The sequence below is a fragment of the Rousettus aegyptiacus genome, unplaced genomic scaffold (genome assembly GCF_014176215.1).
Source record: "Rousettus aegyptiacus isolate mRouAeg1 unplaced genomic scaffold, mRouAeg1.p scaffold_m13_p_1, whole genome shotgun sequence".
In the NCBI taxonomy this organism is placed as follows: Eukaryota; Metazoa; Chordata; class Mammalia; order Chiroptera; family Pteropodidae; genus Rousettus; species Rousettus aegyptiacus.
This window is the reverse complement of record NW_023416284.1, coordinates 7,376,764-7,396,573: the sequence shown is the minus strand read 5'-3', so window position 1 is coordinate 7,396,573 and position 19,810 is coordinate 7,376,764. Positions and strand designations below refer to the sequence as shown.

At 55.4% G+C, this 19,810-nt stretch overlaps 1 protein-coding gene and 1 pseudogene across 4 annotated transcripts; both read left to right on the top strand.

Moving 5' to 3' along the window:
* The first annotated feature begins 2,810 nt into the window (after positions 1–2,810).
* On the top strand, positions 2,811–9,122 carry LOC107513136 (translation initiation factor IF-2-like). 4 transcript variants are annotated; one of them, XR_004953388.1, is made up of 4 exons: positions 2,811–2,943; positions 3,757–4,145; positions 5,040–5,555; positions 7,974–9,122. XR_004953388.1 is itself a non-coding variant. In XM_016149458.2 (3 exons), the coding sequence occupies exons 1-3, from the start codon at positions 2,891–2,893 to the stop codon at positions 5,549–5,551; spliced, it is 564 nt and encodes a 187-aa protein (XP_016004944.2). In that variant the 5' UTR covers positions 2,811–2,890; the 3' UTR covers positions 5,552–6,181. The 4 variants fall into 4 exon arrangements, 2 of the variants coding, with proteins under 2 accessions (XP_016004944.2, XP_016004943.2); XR_001597473.2 differs by lacking the exon at positions 7,974–9,122 and adding an exon at positions 5,742–6,180; XM_016149458.2 differs by lacking the exon at positions 7,974–9,122 and having other exon boundaries at positions 5,430–6,181.
* A 1,104-nt stretch (positions 9,123–10,226) lies between these two features.
* On the top strand, positions 10,227–10,345 carry LOC118604066 (annotated as a pseudogene).
* The last annotated feature ends 9,465 nt before the right edge of the window (positions 10,346–19,810 follow it).

The window sequence follows — 19,810 nt, the reverse complement described above, 5'->3', positions numbered from 1 at the left end:
TGAGCCCGGAGGCCCTCGCCGTGTTTACCCCAGCTCTAGTCCGCAGCCCCTCCCTGAGGGCACAAGGAGTTGGTGACTTCTCTGTCCAGGTCCCCAGCCACATGCACCGACTCTACCTGCAGAGTGTCTGGAATGGATGTTGGGAGCTCGGGGTGGCCTGGCAGACCAAAAACCAGGCCTGAAAACTGGGCGGAGGCCAAGCAGCCCAGCTGGACCACAGTCCTCCAATGTTGCCACAGGACAGTCTGGACCCTGGGTGATCCGGCTGGCCCTGGACACCCACTGCTACTATCACCATGGAGGAGAAACGCCCCCCCCCCCCACGCACACTTCTCTGCTTCACTCGTTTGAGTCAAAGGCTGGGGGAAGCGTCTGCTGAAGGGAGTCGGGATTGCATGCCCACACCTCAGCAGCCAGGAGCGGGGAAAATGAGTGTGGAGCTTGCGAGGCTGTGACGTTCAATGGGGAGGTCCCCTGGGAACCGTGCTGAGCCTAGGACAAGGGCCGGAGCCCTGACCAGCCGATGGCCCCCCACGGGACAGTGGCAGACTCCCCAAGTGACTGACTTACTGGCCCCACCCACAGCAATTCTTGCTTAGGCAAAAGGAACGAGTCATCAGTTCATGTAACTGGAAAGCCCGGGGACAATTGGCTTCAGGTATGGCTGGATCCAGGGGTCCAAGCGTGTTTCTAGGACTTGGTTCAGGACCCAGTTTCGCTTTCTCTGTCCTTTAGTTCCACGTCCTCTGGGCTGGCTTCACTCTCAGATGTTTTGTTCTGGTGATGGCAAACTGGATGCTCAGCTCCAGCTTCGCGCCCTCTCAGGGTCAAGGGCAACAGAAGAAAATAAGTCATCCAGAGCTAGTTCTGATCGGTTCGTCCAGACGGGCTCGATTCGAGTCACATGGCCGCATGGGAACCAATCACAGCGATTCACCAGTCCTGAGTCATGTGGTCTGTCTTTGCAGCCTGGGAGGGACTCGAGCCCACTGAAACACGAGGACCGAGAGTTGGAGAGTGAGGCTCCCCGGCCAGGGCAAAGGTGCAAGGAATCTGGGTAGCAAAACCAGTTGTCACCAGAGCGACCATCGGTAGACTTCTGACTCGCCCCTGGGCCTTTCAGAGTGACAGCTGGCCATGCCTTGACGGCCAGTCCTGAGTTCCCAGAATGAGACTTTGGCCTCTCCTGACTGACAGTTGGCCGGCGTGGTGACAGGCAGTTGGCGGCCCTCCTTCTGACTCCTGGCCCCTCCTGACCGGCAGTCAGTGGGTGCCCGGGGGCCGCTGGCTGGCACCAAACCTGGCAGTGGACCAGTCCTATCGAGCAGTCCTGCGTGGGGCTGCCGTGAAGTAGGGAGGGGGCTCTCTTGGGGTCCACGCCACCACACCCCGCCTCTGCCCCTCTTTGTACAGCCACTTATAAAAGCCTTTTGTCCCCAAGAAGTAGCAGGAGCTCCTGTCCAGGGGACTAAGAAGCCATTTGGGGCCAGCAGTGCCCTCTGGGAGACCAGAACAGCGATTCTGGAATGCAGGGATTCGGGAAATGTTCGAGTGGGTGCACGGTTTGCCCAGGCTCATTTGGTGTCTCTCGCCTTCTAGCGAATTGTTCGGCGAGGCCCACGATAGTCAGGCTCGGGGGCGGGGGGGGGGGGGAGGGGAGAGTGGCCGTGAGCTTAGCAGGCAGAGTTTGTCCTCTCCGAGCTTTCGGCCCCACTGGAGAGGCCCGACTCCTGTGATGACCTGTTAGATGGGTCGTGTTACTGCCTAGACAGGGGCAGGATGGCCCTCCAGGGAGCGGTGTGTAAGCGGAGAACCCAGCGAGTCTCCCTCAGGAAGGGCAGAGAGAAAGTGCAGCTCGATTTGCCATTGAGGGGAGTCGACACTCTGGAGAGCCCGTGAGGTCAAATCACAGAGGCCATGCTGGGCCCCGGTAAGGGTCCGGGACCCTCTTCCACGCGAGCGGCATGATCAGACTTGCATTTTCGAAAGGTTGTTCCGGATCCAGATAGAACCGATTTGGGTGGGGGGGGGGACACAGAAGGAAGCGGGGAGCGGTTCATAGACCCAGATGAGAGAAGGAGGTGGACCAGAGCAGGAGGGCCCGGATGCAAAGAAGCAGGTGATTCGAAGGCCCCACCTGGCTGGAGGCGGGACCGACGGGCCTGGAAGCTGCTCACACTGCAGCGAGGACCACGCGCGGCCGGATCCCGTCACTGTGCAGACGAGGGGCTCCCCGTCTGCGCGCCCCCCGCGTGCACGCCCCTCTCCCCCCACCCGACGCGTCGCGTTCGTGTGCATTGGGGTGCCCTAGGAAGGTGGGAGAAAGTCGTGTGATGAGGGGGAGGGCAGGGCGGGATGATTCGCTCTTCATGCATCTTCGTGTTGTCTCTGGTCACCAACGTGCCGACTCCTACAGTTCTGAAAAGGGGTTTTAACGTAGGAACGGAACGTGAGAACAGGGACGTGAGCGGTTGGCCGCGAGCGCGGGCGTCGGGGTCGCAGCGACCTGGGTTGCATCCTTGTCCGGTCATCGGCAACTCGGAGACCCAAGGAGGGCGACTCGGTCCACCCCGGCCCTGTCTTTCGGCCATGAGATGAGGCTGCAGCATGAATTATGGGCGATCACATGTGTCAAGCGCTTTGCCCAGCGCCAAGGTGGCCGTCCCCGTTGTTATGGCCGTCCTTCCCCCCATCCTCCCCCCATCTCCCCCCCCACCCCCCGCCCCGGCACCTCCCTCCCTTCCTTCCCGGCTGCATATGGCAGGAAAAAGGAGGAGGGGCCTGCGTGACCAGCCCCAAAGAGGCCAGGACAGACAGACGGAAAGCCCGGACCAGGGGCCATCCCAGGGCCAGGGAAAGAGGCCAGCTTCTCCTCCAAGACCGGCTGGTCATGCGTCCGGCTCCTGCCCCGGGCCAGGATGACAGATGGTCCCTGAAGGAAAGGTCAGCGTCCCGGGAGCAGTTGTGTGTTTGGCGGAGGCTGACGGGGTGGGGCGCCTTCTGAGCGCTCGCCCAGCCCACGTCTGGTGTTTGGGGGCCTGGACCTCGCCAGCAACAGGACTTTATTTTGGTTACTAAGGATGGGAAGGTTCAGGTCATAAATTACTGCCTGGCCGGGCAGCCAGCCTCTCCCCCGGGGCAGCCCGCGGGCCTGAGGCCTCTTCAAGGCCAGCGTGTCCCCGGCCTCTCATCGCGGGCGGGAGGTCTGGTGGCGGCTCGGAAGCCCAGTGGGGAGGCGGGGGAGAGAGGAAAAGGGTCTCAGGGCCTGGGTTCAGAGCAAGGTTAGCCAAATAGTGGATAAATTAGGCGAGGGAAGCAGACAGCTCCCCTCGCGGTGAACTTTTCACCCAGCTAACCTGCTCCTCGCCCACTCTCAGGTGGCAGCAGCTCCCGCCTGTGGCTGTCACCTCTGGGGGGGGGGGGTTGTCACCTGCTTCTTCCCCCAAGCACTGTCAGTACCACGCCAGGTGACAAGCTGAGGCTGGAGCACTCAGGACAGGCTACCGGGTCACAAGGTCTCATTTAGAAACTGGGGGATTTGCCCAGCCTGAAGTTCAACCTTGGGCGGTGTGGCCCAACTAGCCCGCCCGTCCCCCTCCCCTCACCCGATGGCCTCACCCCGAGGGGGGCCCACGATTCTGGCAGACCCAGCACCTGACTTCGACAGGGCCTTTGGGAGGAAGTGGGCCCTGGGATTTTGGGCAGGTTCTCCAGCAGGACCATCGACCCAATTCTCCTTTTCTTTGTTTGTTTCAGGCCTGAGCAACCCCTTGGGGAACGCGCTCCACCTTCAGGGAGGAGAGAGGGCTCCCCATGGCAAAGCGGGCTCGAGGGGCTCCCCAAGAACGGCCATCGTTCCAGGCTTCCTGCAGCAAACAGGCCTGCCTTCCCTGGAGCCTTCTCCGAGCCAGGCCCTGTGGACAGGAGAAACCTCACGGGCCGTCAAGCTATCAGGTATGTGCAACGGGAGGGCCCGGGGGCCGGGCTGCCCCGGGGAGGGCCGCCGAAGGGGGTCTGCAGGGAGCCGGAGGAGGCCCCGAGACCCCGTCGCCTGGCCGCCGCCTCCCACCGTCACGCTCGCCAGGGGCTGCCCGGCCTGGCCGCACGGATGGCGCCCGAAGGAAACGTGTGGCCCACGAGCACAGGTGAGCCGGGCTAGCAGGGGAAGGGCGGGGATCCCGTCGGGACACGCAGGGCGCCCTGGGGTGGGGGCGGGGAGCCACCTGGCGTTTTCTCATTCCCCGGGCACGTCGGGGCTGATGCCTGCTTCGTCCCGAGCACTGGGCGCGGTGCCAGGGACACGTAGCGAGGGAGCTGGGCGAGGCGCCCGCGAATGCAGAGCAGAGGCTGGCGTGGGAGGAGGACGGCAGCTGAGAGACGGGCCCGGGTTCACAGACCAACCCCAAGGGCAGACATCGGACCGTGACCGGGGTGGTCGGTGAAGGCCCGAGGAGGAGCTGACGTCTGAGCTGAAGTCAGGACGATAAGGAAGGGACAAGCCCAGCCTCGGAAGGAGGCTAGTGCGGGGTGAGGTGGAGAGCTGGGCGGGCCCAAAGCACAGGGCTGATGGGCAGCATCAGAGGCAAGGCCAAGGCCAAGGTCATGACCTTAGATTTGCCCTCGGCTGTCCTGGTTTTGTCTTCTTGTCAGCTCGAGGCGCCCCGACCTGCCTGGCAGGGGTACCAGCTGGTCCTGCCCCCCACGGGGAGGCTAAGGATTGACGAGCCCTGTGGAGGTGGGTGGTCTAGATGGAGCCTTGGCTCTTACACTCATCATCCAGGTGACTCGGGCACTTGACTTCAGCTTCGGAGCCTCCGTTTAGATTTCTGTAAAATGGGAACTCAACACTGACCTTCCCAAGGACTGAGATTAAAAAAACCCAGCTTGGGGAGTAGGCGCTCCGCCGAGGGGAAGTGAGCCGGCGGCTTCTTGGGGGGGTGTGGGCACGTGGGCCCCTTCTCCGTCACAGACGTTCGAATACGGCCCACACCCCGCGGAGGAAATAAGATCCCGACCGCTTTGGTCCCTGCCACCTGCAGCCTTGTCCCGGGCATGCACGCGGCACCGAGGGGCCTGCGGTGTCCGTTGGAAGAGAGGCCGGAGCATCTCTCACGCCCTGTCACCCCCCGACACCCGTCTTGCCGTGACCATGCCCTTTGAGACGCTGCCCCGTCCTTCGCTGGACCCAGAGCCGTCTTTCCCATTCACCCCGAGATCCTCGCCTGGGGCCGCGGAGAAAGAGACCCCGGGCCCAGCGTGGGGAGGGTGGGATTCGGCAGTCCCACAGAGGGAGCCCTGACCTCGGGGAACCTTCCCGGGATTCCATAAGCCGTCGCCCCCTTCTTCTGTCTCCCGCCATGAGCTTAGCTCTGTGTTTCCTGATTCAGAAAACAATGTGCACTCATTATTGTTTTATGATTTAAATGAAGTCAGAACACACTCGGGGTCTCGGGAGCTACCTCGCTGCATCGGGACCGCCTCCCCTGACCACCCCGGGGCAGCTGACCCTGTCACGGAGGAAGTGCCCCGTCCGGATGGGTTGGATGAGTGAATAAGTGAGTGAATAAACGTGGGGATGAGCGCCTGTGATCCCGCAACGAGAGCTGACTGCTTTCAGAACGGGTCACTGCGGTCATCGGCGTCCCGTTCCCCTAAGAAACGGGTCCTCCTTAACTCGGGCCTGCGAGCCGTGGGACTCCCCTGAGGCGTGCTGACCTTTCTGCTTCCTGTCTTTCCCACAGTTCCCAGGCCAGGGGCTTCCCAGAGCAGATGGTCTGTCCATGGGCTCATTGTTTTTAAAATATTTATTTAGTATTATTAAAAAGACGATGTCGTGACAAGAAAGAAAAAGAAAAAAGAAGAGAAAAAACAGTGTCGGGCCTTCACCAGCGGCCTGAGCAGGTACTGTCTGCCTGCAGCCGGTCCTCGGGACCCAGCTCAGAGTAAGTTTGTAAGAAGCTGCAATGTTTTTAAACTTAGGTTTACGATACACGGTTGTTTTGAACACTTTGATAGATATTTTTCCGTATTTCCACGTAACCATTAAAATCCTCACTTTTAAGGTCATTTTCATGGCTTTATACTATTCCTTCATGCGGCTTCCCCGTATTTTTGGTCAGTTCTTTCCCTAATGGACATGTAGGTTGTGTCCAGCTTTTTATTTATTTATTTATTTATTTATTTATTTTGCCTCTGACAACAGCACAGCCGTACGCATTCTGGCAGCTGCGGGGTGGGTTTTCTCCCTGTGTTTCCTGTGATTATCACACGAGATGGAAAACTCCCAACACCATGCTCGCCACAGAATGAGCGCCCAGGGCTTTCCTCCAACTCCTTTGCGTGTAAACGATCTTTTCATGTTCGTGGCTCACACATATGGAACTCCTGAAGCTTTTCTTGTTCGTTCGAATAAGCTCTTTACATATCACGTAGCCATTCCTCCCTGGCCTCAGGTTCCCTGACCCTTTACTTCGGTCAGGGCATTGAGAAGACTGAGAAGTTTGTGGGTTTCGGCGTCTGCTCCTTCCCCAGGGCGGTCCTGGGCTGCATCAGAGTCTCCCCCTCGCCCTCCACGGTCCAAGGGCGAGTGAGGAGAAGAGAGAGGCTGGAGGTTCGTCGGTTGAGTAATTCGGTCGATCTCGTCTCAGGCTCCTCAGCCTTCTCTGATGTCATGGCTCCCTGGGGACTTGGCTCGCCGAAGCGTGTGGAATGATTCTTCTGAAATGAAAGGACTCAGAATCTCCTCATTCTGAGAAGCTTTTGCCCCAGATTAAGTCGGTTGTCTTGATTCTGTGGTGGTTGTTCTTGCTTTATTTTTCCTTGTGTGGCAAATTCATTCACGTATTGAATATCCGATGAGAGCCTTCTTTGTGCAAGATGCTGACTTTGGGGACATAATGGCGAACAAAGCAGACATGTCCTTGCCCCAGTGGAATTTACGGTTTATGGGGAGATGCGCCCTGGCCAACGGCATCTAGTTGCTGAGTGTTTATTGAGCATATGCCGTGTGCCAGGCTGCCTGCTAGGGGCTGGGGACACCCAGGTGAGCAGAGATGGCCCACCGTTAACCAAACGACCACATGAATAGAGGGTAACATATAACAGGTGTGAGTTACAGAGGAGGGGCTGCTGAAGCTACGTCAGCTGTGACACGGGAATGTGCCCTGTGCTGCCTGGGGGTCCGAGGGGAGGGAGGGGCATCGAAGCAGGCTTCCCAGAGGAAATGACATTTGTGGTGAGCTCCGAAGGCTGACTGGGAGTTAACCGGGTGAAGCGGGGGAAGGGCTTTGGAGACAAAGGGAACAGCACACACCGGGCCCTGGGGGCGGGAAGAGCCCAGGGCTGGGCCCTGGGACCCTGGGGTGAAAGGCAGGGCCCCTCCTCATCTGCCGGGTCGGTCGGTATTTAGGGGGACCCCTGTCCCCGTCCGGCCCACCTGCAGGGCCCCGGCTGGGCAGGAGAGGTGTCAGGGGATCCAGGGGGCGGGAGCCCATCTTGGAGGACACACGGCAGAGAGCGAGAGAGGGCCCCGTGGGGCCCCACTGGCACCCTGCTACTTTCCCTGACCTCTGCTGCGGCTTGGCCTCCCGCCTCCGCGGGTTCATGGGGAGGTGAAGCCTCCTCCAGGCAGAGGCTGGTTCCTTCCTCTCTAGGAGAGCCTGGGAGGGCCGGGAGGGCCCGTTTGTCCAGCTCTGTCCTCTCCTCTCCCCAGCTCCAGGCGCCAAGCAGCAGAGGCTCCTGAGACTGTGCTGTCCTGGGCATGGGCTTGGTGGGCGGCCCCCAGACCTGGGGACCCGGCGGCTGAGGCCAGACCACTACGACTCCCCTGAGCTGGACGGGCTGCATCTCCCTGGTGGCTCGGAGCTCAAGTTCGCTCTGCGGCAGCAGGGCAATGAGAATGACGGCCACCTCGAGGACTTCAGGGTTTGCACGGTGTGCTCTACAAAGGCGGCTTTGGCTCTCGTCCTCTGCAGGGCCCGGGGCTGTCACCGGCTTCCCACCGGTCCTTACGGGGACATCCCGGCCCATAGCCCGGGGCCTCCAGAATGTCTGCGTAGACTTTGGAGCCAGACAACCCTGGGTTGGAATCCCTGACCCGCCTCTACTCTGTGCGGGACCCTGAGCAGATTTACCTCTTGAGCCTCAGTTTCCCCATGTGTGAAATGGGCTCGCCCTACCCTGGGGGGCCGTGGCATCGATGGGTTGGCACCTGGTGACACTTCCTGACAGCAGTCGGGAGGGAGGGGGCTCTACCAGCCCTGGCTGCTCTCGGCGAGCCATTCGACTCGGACCTGAGTGCTGGGAGATGGCCGTGGAGAACAGGATAAACCGAGACCTCGCTGGCAGGACCCTGCATTCTCGTGGGGAGGCCCTGCCGGCAGGTCTCGTTTCGTCCTCACAAGAATCTGGCAGTGGAGACAGAGAAGCTGTCAGATGCACACGAGATCGCACAGCAAGCAGGAGGCCCAGCGCAGTGAGGAGGGTCGCTGGCTGAGAACCTGGCCCGGTCTTGCACCCAGAAGCTGTGAGCTAGAGAGGAAGACGTTTCCTGCACCAGCCCTTCCTGCGAGCCCAGAATTCCCCAGCCTCGAGGCCTCCACCCTGGAGCCCACATGTTTTCTCCAGCATAGGCGGCTCTATCTGGAGGGAACTTGGCCCCTCTGAGGCAGCTGCTTGTCATTCTTGCCCAGCCCCTGCAGGAGCAGCGTGGCGAGCGGGGCCAGGCGGGCCCCTTTGTTGCACGCTGACAGGACAGTGCAGCCACCACACACTTCAGCTGCCAACTCGCTGCGGTCACTCAATCCATCACGGAGGGCGGGGGCTCCTGGCCGGCCGCTCGCCTGCCGTGTTGTTCTAGTCTGCCCGGAGCGGAGATAAACGGGGCATGAACTGGCCTCCTGGCAGGGGGTCAGCCCCTTCTGCCCTCATTAAAGTGCCAATCAAGAAGAGGAATGGAGACAAGCAGAGGGAGCGCGGCCTCCCGGCCACCGAGGGGGCAGGGTCCAGACGCGCCCCCGGCCCCCCGACCCACCCGAGAGAGCGCCTGGCGAATCCCACCCCTGGCCCTCGGGCTTCTGGTTGAAACGTCGCTCCTGGTTTTCCCTGCGGAGAGAGGCTGGTCGGGGCAGCAAAGGCCACTCGCATGGGCCCGCTTGGGCCGCTGGTCACTGCTGCACCATAACAAATCGCCCCAAAACTTAGTGGCTTAGAACAACTATCTTATTACCTCTGGAACCTGAGCGCTGACGGGCTCAGTGAGGTGAACTTCAGCTCCACGCGATGTTGGCGGGGCCCCCTCGGGGGCTGGAAGGCGCCCAGGTGGCCCAGGCACGGATCCGGCGCCTTTGGGGGACATCCAGACGGCGGGGCTCGCCCAATTCTTTGGCGTGACTGGGCTTCTCCCTCCATCTCCATGGAGTCTCGAGGTCTCTCCTTGTCCACCTGAGCCCTCCGCGTGGTCTCTCCCACAGAGTAGCCTTGTGACTTAGGGCTCCCACAAGTGCAGGGGTGGAAGGTGCCCGGCCTTCTTGAGGCATTCACCTGGGACAGGTACGGAGTAATTTCTGCCCCATCCTGAAGTGAGTCATGGGCCAGCCCGATTCAGAGTGGGACCCCCCCTCCCCCCCCCACACACAGGGGAGTGGATGCTAGGAGGCACGGTCCTCTTGGGACTGTCTTTGGAGACCGGCTGACACGCGCTTTGCTCAGGAGACGGTGGAACAAGCTCTCGTCTTTCCTGGGTTCTCTGCCCAGAGGCCAAGTGGACCAGCGGCCTCTTGGTGGGGGAAGGCTGTCATGCTCCCCTCTCATGCACGCACACACCTTCCACAGTCCATCTGTTGTCTAGAAAAACCCCCTAAAACCTACGACAAGGCAGTTGAGAAAACGAAAAAGAATAATAGCATGATTGCCAACCTAGAATTTTTTATCCAGTGAAAATATCCTCCAGAACTCAAAGATATTTCAGGAAAGCAAAACTGAGATAACTTGTTGTCGTTTCGTGACACAGACCTTCCCTACAGCAAACACTCAGGCTGTTCTCCAGGTTACAGAGAAATGACCCCAGAGAGAATCACATATCTTCAGGAAAAAATAAAGAGTGTCAGAAATGGTAAAAACGTGGATGTTTACAAAAACTCACTTCAAAGACTATCAACTGGTTAAAGCAAAAATAACAGTATGTGGCAGACTTTATAATATACGCAGAAATAAAATATATGACAATATTCCACGGCCATGCCACCCCGAACATGCCCGATCCTGTCTGATCTCAGAAGCTAAGCAGGGTCGGGCCTGGTTAGTGCTCGGATGGGAGACCACCTGGGGATTCCAGGTGCTGTAGGCGTAAAAAAAATATATAACACTAGTGTAAAGAGAAGAAAATGCGTAAATGAGGTTATGCCATTCAAAGTTCTTACAATAACACGAGAAGTGATATGAGATTAATTCAAGGTGGACTGTGATAAGTGAAGAACGAGTATTTTAATCTCTAGAGCAGTGATAAAAAATAAAGGGAAGCTTAAAAGCCAACGAGATAACGACGTGTAAACGCGGGTTCACCGATGGTGGCGAACACACCGCTCCGGGGTGGGACGCCGATAGTGGGGGGGGGGGGTCGTGATACGCTGAGGGCAGAGGGGACACACGAGGACTCTGCACTTTCCGCTCGGCTGTGCCGTGGGCATAAAGCTTCTCTAAAACATAAAACCTGTTTTTTAAAACATTCGAGACAAGGTAAAATGTAATTCTAAAACATGCTCAATCCAAAATAAGAACGGAAAGGAAAAAGCAGGGGAACGGGGAGCAGATAGAAGACGTTCGGGAAAATGCTAGTCACACGAGTAATTACATTAAATGTAAACGGACTAAACGCCCCACAGGAAACACGGAGGATCCAATCGGATACAAGAACGAGACCCAACTACGCGCCGGCCATTAACTGTGTGGACGGCAAAAGGAGGGGGGTAAAGGGCTGGGAAGAGCTGTATCATGGAAACACTCATCAAAAGAAAGCTGGGGCGGCTGTGTTTACATCAGGCGGAGGAGACTCCAAGACAAATAGCATTTCCGGAGATAGGGAGGGACATCCCACGGTGAAACAAGGTCGGTTCATAAGAAGACATACCCGCCCTAATTACGTCCCATCAATAATCTTAATTACATAGCGTCAATACACGAAGCGAAACCTGACGGCGGTAAAAGAAATCAACGGCAAATCCGCGGTAATGGTTAGATCATGGAGCTCTCCCCTCGGAGGCTCGGACGGAAAGCAGACATGCATCAAGGCGGACACAGGGGCTTTGGGGGAGAGAGCGCGAGGAGGGGAGCCGCAGAAGGCAGCGCCAACCTGCTGAGGAACGTCCCTGTAAGAGAGCAGAGACTCGAGCCAGGGCTGGGGTGCGACGATGGGAGACATGACGGCCGTTTGTACTCTCGCGAGGGGGGCCCAGGAGGGTGGGAAATGGTGCTGGCCGGACAGCGCGGCCGCCGAGTCCTCGCGTAAACGAGGGCGGAAGGGACGTGGGCACGGGCAGGATCGGTCCGAGGGCTCGGTGGTCTCGTGTCCGGGGCATGGAGCCGGAGAAGTGCACTTTCCCCAAGATGACGTTGGCCTCAGCCACCGGGCTTTGTCCTTGGCCAGCCCTCCTGGGGACGGGTGGGGGGCTGCTGGGGCAGGATCCCCACCAGCCTCTCGGATTTGTCACGCTTCCGTTCTCCTCCAGCTCTTTGCCCCCGGATCATTCAAGCTGGTCACAGGAAGCTACCTCAACACGAGAGACTGGGACAAGAATGTTGCCTTTATAATTTTCATATATATATGTGTATATATATACATGACTATGTGTATAGTTCATATATACACATATATACCTAACATTTAGGAATTTGTTTCAGTCTTTTTAAAATAACACAGAAGGATGAAAAGAATTTTTTTTTTTAAAGTAATCGGTTCACATAAAAAGAAATGGCTTTTGAACATAATCTCCCAGAAGTGCACGTTAAAATGACATGGAGATATTTATTTTCCCCATATTAGCAAACGTCTGAAAATTTGCCAGCACGTTGTATTGGTAAAGGTGTGAGGAAATGCCCTCTCATTCATTTCAGTTTGTAAATTGCCATGAACTCTACAGAAGGTAATTTGGCAATATTTATCAAAATTACAAATGAGTGAAGGATCCAGAAATTCCTTTTCTAGGAACTTAACTTAGACACAGAAATATCAGGTCCGTACAAGGTGACTCATTGCAGCTTTGTTTATAATAGCAAAAAACACTGGAAATAACCCAAGTGAGCCTCAGTCAGGGATTGGTTAGATAAATTATGGTGTATCTGTACAACAGCGTTAAAATCATGATGCTATTCAAAAAATTAGCATGCTCTTTATGTGCTGATATGGAATGACCTTCAAGACGCGTCATTAAGTAAAAAAGGTACAGAAATGGCATGCTAAAATTTTGTAAAAGAAAAACAAATGCAAATAGGGAGGAGAGTATATCAATACATGTATTACGTAACTGCCTATATCTATCTATATCTGTATCTGCATTTATATCTATATCTATATTTAGTCTCTGTGTATGTGTTCACCTCCCTGGAAAAATATACAGGAAACTGGAGACTAAATGATAGGAGTGGGAGGGAGGAAGAAGATAAAGTAACCATAAATAAAAACAAACACAGAAGGCAACATTTAACAAACAACACTCAATATAGTCTACCCGATTTCCTGTTTCCTTTCTAAATGCTACATTTTATCTTCTATATAGACGTGTTTCAGGAATTCCATCAAGACAATATGAAGAACGTGAAACCCGATAATTTGACCGTAAACGGGGCTATAATAACAGAGATAAAAGGTGAGTTGGAAAGAAGTCCGCCAGTCACATTTGCTAAGTACCTATTTTGTGCTTGGGATAAGAAAGTCTGACTCTACAACTGGTAGAAATAGTGTACAACCAATGGTTCCTTATTCCTATTTTCAATCTGCTGACATATTTTGAAGGGGATGAATTATTGAGTTAAAACACTAATATTCCGGGACAGTCTCCTTGGTCACTTGCGAGGGTCCACTTGATTAGATAACTAGGTCAACGGAACAAAGCAGAGGGCCAAAGTATGAGCTGCAAGACGACAAAATGCATCCTCGCCCCAATATCTGAACTTTCACTGACACAATTGGGGTCATCTTCTGAAGTACATGGGCTGAGCTTTGTAACCACTGACCCCTGTGCTGAGGCACACGGGGGCGGATGGCTCCGGGGAGCCCTTGGGTGGGACCTGGCCGCCGAGGCCCCCGCCTGGGCCGCCCGTGCCTGGTCCTGTTTCACACGTGGCGTGTCCACGCGCACATCTCCTGCCTCCGTGCCTGGGACTTTAAACACCCTGGGCCGCCGGCCAGCGGCCTTGGTTTTGTTTGCAGAGTTGCCCAATCTGATACCGGCGTTGAGCAATCAAAGCTAGGCAGATGGGCGTCTTGCTTCTCGTGACCTCCAGGGAACTCCAGTGGACCCAAGAGCACCACGAGATGCTCCCGGAATCTCATAGCCAAAAAGACTTGGATTAACCTTCCCTAAGGCTGACGGCAAGTCCTCGGAGGGGAAATGGCAGGGCCAGGCCGACCCACACTGGGCATCCCGCCGTGAGCGACCTGGTTACCCCGGAGAGCCACGGGCTGTGAATTCTTCCTGCACCAGCCCTGGACCCCGACTCGACTGTCCCTCACCCCGCCTCACCCAGAGCTCTCACACCAGGCAGACCCGTGAGCCCCCAAACCGAGGCCCAGTATCTGATAGGAATCTTCACCCGCCCAGAAATGCCCCCCAGTGCCAAGACCTTACTCAGAGGCGTGAATCCTCGCGGTTCATGGCCACGGCTTGGGGTCTGGCAGGGCAGAGCAGCCTTCCCGGGAAACTCTGTCCCAACCCTGAGACCCACTGCTGTCTGTGGACAGGGTCTTCGCATCCAGGCCAGGCCTGCACTGCCCCCGGGCCCGGAATCCAGCCACTTCCTGAAGCCATTTTTTTTTGTTATTTTTTGAATTTCTGTGTAGCAGCCGCCAGTGCGATGTCCCATTGCCTACTTCTGTCCAATCCAACATGGTGGCCAGCGACACGTGACCGTTGACATGTGCCTAGTCTGAATTCACACACTCTGTAAGCGCGAAACACACACCTGGTGTTAAAACTGCAATGCAGAATGAGAGTGCGAAGTGTCTCCTTAATAGTTTTTCTATTGTCTACACACTAAATGATATTTTGGACATACCGAGTTAAATACATCATGAAAATTAATTTCCCCTTTCCTTTTCCTGTCTGTAAAATGTGACTCCTGTGGAATTTTAAATTATGCATGTGACTCGCATTACATTGCTGTAGGACAGTTGGGGTCTCCTTGGTTATCGCTGAGTTACATTTCTCAGACCCCCCCTTCCTGTGTGGTTCCAAGGTAGAGTCGCAAAAAGGGACAGGTGCGTGAGATTTGGGAGGCAAAGGGGGGACCTGGCCACTGGGCCTCGAAGGTCATCGTTGGGTGGGGGCAGCGAGAGGCAGACATGGAAGGGCTGGTCAGTTCCAGTCTGTCCTTGCCCTTGTCCCAAAGCCAGCTTATTCCTGATGGCCAGCCTCGCTGGCCAACACGGGCCCCAGCCCAGAGCCTTTGCTGCAAACTCACAATGAGTAAACAACCTTGCAACGATGTCCACCTGGTCCCCTCCTGTCTCTTCACCCGTAGAAGTTAATGACCTTGTTCTGACCCCCGCGCCCCCTTGCGGCCCCCAGTCCCCAGCGCCCTGCACCCAGCCTAACTCCCCTAACACGGCTGTGACTGACGCCCGCCCTCCCGAGGCACTGAGGCCTCAGAGTCCAGTCTGACTGGGAGTAAAAACACAAAACAAAACTGAGAACAAGAAAACATTCTGGTTCATGTCTCACACTACAACTGGCCGTGTCTGAGGAGCGAGAGGCCTGCCCTCTCTGTCGGGCCTCCTGCCGGGGCCAGTGAGGCGGTCCCTGCCCTGCTGTCCGGCCCCCTGAATGAGTCTCTCTCCTTCGCCATCCCATGGTCCGCCGGCTGCCTCTTTCCTGTCACAAACCTACCTGCCCAACTCCATTTTTTTTTTTTTAACACCTAAAAGAAGAAGAAGAAGAAGAAGAAAAACAATAACACCCTCACGTTCTCTCCCACGGTCAGATGTGAAAAGACATCTCCACACGCTTCACCTTTGGACCCTGTTTCGACACGGCCGCCCCCGCAGCTGCTGGGGAGTTCGCCGGCGGCCTAGTTCCCAAGACCTTAGCTTCGTTCCGGCCTTGCTCAGGCTGACCTCAGAGCGGAGCTGGACACAGCCCGCCCAGTCTCCCTCCTTGGCCCTCTCCCCCAGACCCTTCATTCCCTCCGGCAACCTCATCTCCCGCCCCGGCCCCTCCCCCTCCGCTCCCAACCCCTGGTCAGGCCTCCCCGGGCGCTGCCCTTCGCCCGTCTCCCTTCTCCCTTCTCCCTTCGTGCCTTCTCTGTGTACCGTCGTCTGCTCCGTGGTTGGCCTACCAAGGAATGGCTCCCAGAGCCTTATCTGTCCAGCACTGCTAACTGGATATTACAAAGGACGCCACGTGCCACACGTCCAAAATCACACTCCACCCTCCCAACCCCTTCCGGTTTTAACTTTGAGTAGTAAGACTCTTCCTACTGCAAGCGATCTCCATGAGTAAATGTACCTTTGAACCAACTTGAGCCACGCCCAGGGCCCCGAGTGAAGGCACGACCCGGCCTCTCTCCACTGTGCGTCCCCCCGGGGCAGGCCCTCCCTACACGCTCGTGCCCGGCAGCTCCGGGCTCCCACCTTCCAAGTTCACGGTCAGCGGGAAGAGGGCATCTCTCCCTGGTAACTTCCGCCCGACTGCCTGGGTTCACTCTGATTGGACCTAGTGTCTGTTCCAGAAGCAATCCGGGGACAGGATCACACCGACTGGCGGTCAGATTTTATATATCTACGTACAGGTGGGTAAGAGAGAGTGCCCCTAAGGGATTTAGGGTCTTTTTTCCAGAAGGAGGGAGAACAGATTCTGGTTGGCAACAGTAGCTAATGTCACCACTCCAACCTAAGAGGCACCGTTACCCTTGTCATTCCCGCTCCTGGTCACACGCCTCCAGTCAAGGTACTAGGCCATCCTTTCTTTCCCGTCTCTCAGTCTCTCTCCATTCCTTAGTTTAACCCCTTCTTATCTTCTCTGGCCTGGACCGGCCCATCTTGCACACCACTCACAGGGATATCTTTTGAAAGCTTAGATTGGATATCATTACCCTTCCTTTGCTCAAGACAGCTTCAAGATCCATGCGCGTGGTTTTGCGTGTCCGTAGCTTGATCACGTCTCTTGCTGAGTAGTATTCTGCCCCAATGTCATACCCCGATTTGTTTATCCATTCACCTGTTGATGGACATTCGAGTTGTTTCCAGTTTGGGGGTATTATGGTTAAGCGTTTGTGCACAAAGCCTTTGTGAGGCTCTCTCTCCATTGCTCGTGATATCCGGGAGTGGAACCAATGGATCACATGGTGAGCAACTGTTTAACTCTTGGAAACACTGCCGAGCCGTTTTCCAAACCAGTCCTGCGTTCCCACCAGCACCGTATGAGAATTCCACGTGCTCCACATCCTTGCCCATGCTCGCTGTTGTCAAATGTTTGGACTTTAATTATTCTACAGGTGCGTACTGGTCTTTCGTTGCAGTTTCAATTTGCGTTTCCCCGAGAGTGACCCTGCACGTTTTCCATGTGCTTTTGGTCTCTTCGTATATATCTTTTATGAAGTGTTTGTTGAAATATCTGCTTATTTTCAATTGTGTTACACAACTCATCGAGTTTATTTGCTAAAAAAATTGTTTAAAAATTTTGCATCTATATTCATGAGGGAGACTGGTCTTTTCTTTTCCTGTAAGACTTCTATCTGGTTTTGGTATCAGAGTAATTCTGACCTCTAAAATAATCTGGAAAGTGCTTTCTCTTCTATTTTCTGAAAGAACTTGTATAGGATTGATATTAGTTATTCCATAAATGTTTGATGGTGGAATTAACAAGTGAAGCCATCTGGGCCTGGACTTGCCTTGTCGCAAGGTTTTTAATTACAAGTTTAGTTTCTTTCGTAGACGTGGGGATCTTCAAATTTTCCATGTCTTCGGTTTCAGTCATGTGTGCCTTTCAAGAAATGCATCCACTTCCTCTGAGTTGTGAATTTAAAGGCAAAAAGTTACTCATAACATCCCCTTGTTACCTTTACACGTCTGTAGGACCTGTAATGATGTCTCTCTCTTCTTTCTTCAGTGTGGCGTATTTGGGGGAGTGCAGGGGTGGAAAGAAACCATCTCTCATCTTCCCCTGCAGGAAGTCAGCACACCACACCTCTGCTGGAGAGAAGCGAGGAGCGGGTGGTAGAAACATGATATTTGGGAAAATGAGGTAAATCCAAGAAGAAATTAGAAAATAGGTCATTGAAAGGAGTTGCCTCTGGGGACAGGACTGGTGTGGAGTGGAACCGTGTGGGGCAAACCAGAAAGTAGCTCATTCCGAACCAGAACGAAATTCAAGTTTGGGGGCCTTTCACTCTAGATTTCGCCTCTCTCATTTGCCTCCCCCCACTCCCCCGTCCCCCCCACCCCCCCGATTTGGGCCAGTCCGAAGATGCACTTTGTGCTTCAGTCCGTCTGTGAAAACCTCTCGGCAGCACCGTTAGGGGCCATGGCTCGGTCTGGTTTTCCTGGTTGGCAGACTCGATTCCTATCCCATCTTTGGGGTTGGGGTGGGGCAGACTTCGACACCCCCAGGACCCTCATCTTGGGCCAGCAGTGACCTAGTTGCTTGAAACCCAGAGGATCAAATTTTTTACGCTTCTTTATATGACAAAATTATCTTCAGTAATAATCACAAATGAAAGAAATAATAGAAATAAGAAATACAGACTGAAAAAATTCTATTGAACATTTAAAACACATTATTATGCCGGTAAAAATTAAATAAGTATTATAGTACCAAAAAAGGGCACAACTACTTAATCTTTTAATATATTTTTATATTTATATTTTTATATTTACTTGATGGCTCAATTTTTAATTTTTTTTTTGATTACAGACCTATCTAATGTTTAATTAAATGTCCAGTAACTAATAAGTGAACTTTAAAAAAAGTCAATATATCTGCAAAAAGGTATGATTTCTGGCAACTAATAAATCCTTCCACTGATACAATGCTTTCTTTTCTTCATATTTCATTTAAGAACTAAAATTGGTGCTTTCCAAACAAAAACATCACACTTCCTAGTCTGCACTGTTTCAGGGTTTAACATTTTAAGCACAAATAAAAACCATGGGTGGTCACGTAGAGTAAAGCAGCGTAAGTTCTATCACTGCACCTTTAGGTCGCTATCATCATTTAGTTCAAACTACTATTGAAATGCGGGGATACGTGGGGACCCGGCTGGAGCCTTGCCGAAGCCCCAGGTACACTCAGTGGCTCCAAATGTCAGACTTCTTCACAAAACGAGGGTGCGTACGGCTGAGTCTGGGGGAGGCGGGGTGCCGCATGCCCGGGGGTTCTCAGAGTTCGTTTCCATGTGGAATATGAGGTTTATTAAAGGATAAAGAACACGAGCATGCCAATCGGAAGCTTATACACGTGTTATTAAACCTCAGCAGAACTTGACCCCACTGAAGCTTTCGAAGGGGAGGGGATTCTGTCGGACTGCGCTCAGGACCGTCCAGCCCACGACGCCGCCGGCAGGACGGCTGGCCCTGCGGCCCGCGGGGCGCGACTGTCTGTGCCGGTCCACAGGCCCCGGGGCGGCCACCAAGGGGATCCCGCTGTCGGGGGCCGCCCCTCCTGCGGCCCCTCCGTCACCGCAGAGGGCGTGTCATTAGTCCCGCGAGGCCCGCCGCCGCCGGCTCACCCTGATTCAGCCTCTGCTCCCACGGCGCCCCAACAAAACTGTCCTCGCCGGCGACGCCCCCGACTGCGGACGGCAGCACGCGTGCGCCGCGGACCCCGCGGACCGCGCCCTCTGGGGTGAAGCGTCCTCCCCGCTTTCCCGCGTGTCTCCGGCCGCCCTGCCCGGCTCGGCCCCGCTCGGTCCGCGGGCGCCCGTTCAGCGCTGGCGTCCCCGGGGCGCGGTCCGGCCCCGCTTTCGGGACCATCGCGTCGACGCCCACGACACCTGACACGGCGCAGGCGCGTCGCCCTCTCCGAAGCTCCAAGCTGCTCGCTTACCAGTCTCCGCTTGAGAAGCCACTGAGTGACCTCTCGGACCCACGCCGCCCGCAACCTCAGACACTCATCGATTCGTTCAACGTTCGACAAGTCCCCGTCTGTCGGTAAACGGCCACCAGCCGCAGACGACCCCCCCCCCCCCCGCCCCAAATCCCTCCAGGGTTCCCACGGCACCTGCCATCTGAGCACCTAACTGGGAACCACCCCTGATGCCTCTTTCCCCCCAATGCTCTACACCGAGTCCCTGCGCCTCATCGATTCTCCTTCAAAAACGTACCCCAAGTCTACGTGCGTCTCTGCGTCTCCCCCCGGCCCTCTCCTAGTCCTCGGCCCCATTACCTCTCGCCCGGATTAGAGCGGCGCCTTCCCCTCCTGACTCATTCTGCCCATTCTCCATTTTGCAGCCAGAGAGGTTTTTTTTTTTTTTTTTTGAGATGCTGATGTTACAGCGAAATCTTGTGCTTTGCACCTTTCCCCGTCTGGCTTACGAAGTCCAGCATGACCAGGCCGCCGGCCACCTCTCTCCAGCCTCGTGTCCTGACGCTGCAGACAAGAGG